Raw genomic sequence first — 2,875 nt, forward strand, 5'->3', positions numbered from 1 at the left:
TTCGAGGACTCCAACCAGTTGGATGTCTCCAGGACAACATTGTCAACAAGTCCGAAACCTTGGAGAGGAAGAAGGGCTCTGTAAAAGCCAAACTGGACCCGGAAGATGTTAAGAAAACAGCCCAGGCCAATCCCTTCAAGTCCATGAGGGCCCATGCCAAAGATCTTGGCGTTTCACACCATACTGTCCAGAGAGCTATTAAAAAAGTTGGTAGCAAGAGCCTTGTTAGGGGGGGAGAGGCCACATTTGACACCAATAATGAAAGAAACCCATCTCCTCCATTGCAAGAATCTTTTGAACTCTTTTTGGATACTTTAAGCCCCCACCAGCCCTCATGCCACCCCCCTCGACTACACCTTTTTGGTGGATGTCGAGGGAAGGCATGCATTGTCTGTCATCCAAACACCTCAAAAACACTTCAGTGTGTATTGGGACGCCATAACAGGGGACTACATATGCAGCGGTGCTAGAACTTCTGCCATCGCTTGGAAGCCATCCTTGCCGCTTAGGGAGACTACATTAATTATTGAGAAAAATCAGACACACATCTATTTATAGTTTCAATTTTATTTAAATTTTTATCATATATTAGTGTTAAAAATTTAAAGTGTTCATAATTTAATTGACCACTGAAAGGTTTGGACAACGGGCTTTTCAGGCTTGGCAACATGAGGTTCGTACGGCGGGCTTACGGCATCGGGCCTTGCAATTTTAGGAGGTACTCACTTGGAGGTAAAATTATTGGGGTAGTTATTCAGGGATAAGATCCCTTGAACCATATCATATAGGTAGTTAAACATTGTTTGGTTGAACCTTATATTTGATTGATCAATAATAACAAAGCCATTCCTTTCTTTTCCGTTGGGATGTAGAACTAAAGCTTTAACACAATGTAGAGAAACACGCCTGCTAGCTTGAGGAAATCAATGGTAGTGAAGTTATCTTTAGTCCACGATAGAGGTCGCTTTTTATTATATCAACTTTTTATTCCTTTGCCAGTGTTTACCTTGTTCGATCAGTTAAAAAGGTGAATTCATGTAGGCTGTGTTGTCAGGCATGGAGTAATATTCAACGCTCCTAGCGGAAAAAAGGTATTGTCATGGCCAATTGTACAAATATTGATCACTTGGTCCTTGTACTCCCGCTTTGTTTTTATACTTTATGTGTGTACTCCCTTTTGACCCCCGTTCTCAATGATTTATGATTAGAATAGTTTAGAAAAGAACATTACAAAATACACTACTACAAATTTAAAAAACACATAGCACCAATGGAGACAAAAGTATCTGGAGAAGCTTTTAATCAAATTCAAATGGATGAAGAAGAACGAAAGCGTAAGATAGCGGAGCAAGAGTTAAGTAATGGCTGTTGGGCCTCTTCGAGTCGTGTTTCCATCTACGAGGATGGAGAAGAAAAGAGGTAAATAAGTTGTTTGTAATTTTTTTTAAATTAGTCTTGTACTACGAGGAAATCTCGTCAGTTGATACTCGATTTTTAGGAAGTAAACAAAAAAAATATAAAAAACTCTGTCGGAACTTGTTCAAACTTAGGATTCCCCTTTTTCAGATCGAGCAAATTATTATATATAAATCTTTGTAGACTCACTTCGTTAGTCAGTTAAATTAAGAAATTAATTTTTTTTAACAAGGACTTCACAGTCCTAAGGACTGCGGATCTTAAACAATGGTCCCAAGAGCCGATAGTACCCGTCTTAAGACTAGACAGAATAAATAAGGATGTCAAAACATTAATTTCTAGTACAATGTGTACAATTAGGCCCCGTCCACAAAGTAACGTTTTCAAAAGGCTTCTATACGTATTCTATTCTTATTCAAAAAGATGTAAGACCACACGAGGATTAAGTCTATTTAATCCGATTTGAATTCAAATTAACCCTCGGTACGTAATTTAGAATTCTGTACAACTGCTATTTATGTCTAAAGTATGGATCTTTCTCCGTTTGGGCGACAGTTTGCATCTATGTCAAATTCCACAATTTTTATTATAATATAGAAGATTAGAAAAAAGTTTTGTAAATAAATTTCTCCTTTTTAAGGAGGAATATTAAAAAAAAAAAATTTAGTCGTTTAAACACTGTTATTTTTCTAAAATCATTATTCATTATTTTACCGTCAATCTAATAAGCATTAGTGCAATTAAAAATATACTGGTTAATTAAATAAATAATTGAATTATGGGTATGACCCCAATTCAAATAAGCTAAGCTAATTCTTAGCTAATTTGTTAAACATACATTCAGTGAAAAAGTTTAGATGACAGATTTTCCGATCATTCTTTTAAACATTTGATTTTTTGACTCACGAGTTTGTTAGTGATCAAAAAGTCTTAGGGCAGGATACTATATAATCATTTTCATCCAATTTTTCCATTTTAGAAAGAGGAAGAGTGAAGAACTCCGCATTCTCGGAAACGAGTCTTTTCGCAGCAAAGACTTTTCAACAGCAAAAGAATACTATACATCAGCAATTTCACACTATGATCAAAATCCCATTTTGTTCAATAATAGAGCTCAGGCTTCCCTTCGACTTAAGGACTATGGAGACGTCATTAAAGACACATTACATTCAGTAGAACTTAATCCAAATATAATTAAAACATATGTTATACTCGCACGAGGACTCAAGGGCCAAAAGGAATTTAATAAAGCGATTGAAGTGTTGTTTACTCTTCAAAATAGCCAAAAGGATTTAACAGATTTAGAATTAAAAGTTGTTCATGATTTAGTCAGTGAAATGAATGCGGAAATGATTTGAAAATATTAAAATAAATTAACCAGTTGATTAAAATTGTTGTAATTAATTAATTTGATCCATGATTTAAAAAAAAGAAGTTAATATACATAGTACATTCTTAA

At 35.1% G+C, this 2,875-nt stretch overlaps 1 protein-coding gene across 1 annotated transcript; it reads left to right on the plus strand.

The window, feature by feature from the left end:
* Positions 1-1,045: 1,045 nt before the first annotated feature.
* On the plus strand, positions 1,046-2,875 carry LOC121126137 (uncharacterized). The gene is made up of 2 exons (XM_040721440.2): positions 1,046-1,419; positions 2,396-2,875. The coding sequence occupies exons 1-2, from the start codon at positions 1,271-1,273 to the stop codon at positions 2,772-2,774; spliced, it is 528 nt and encodes a 175-aa protein (XP_040577374.1). The 5' UTR covers positions 1,046-1,270; the 3' UTR covers positions 2,775-2,875.

The sequence above is a fragment of the Lepeophtheirus salmonis genome, chromosome 11 (genome assembly GCF_016086655.4).
Source record: "Lepeophtheirus salmonis chromosome 11, UVic_Lsal_1.4, whole genome shotgun sequence".
NCBI classification, from domain to species: Eukaryota; Metazoa; Arthropoda; class Copepoda; order Siphonostomatoida; family Caligidae; genus Lepeophtheirus; species Lepeophtheirus salmonis.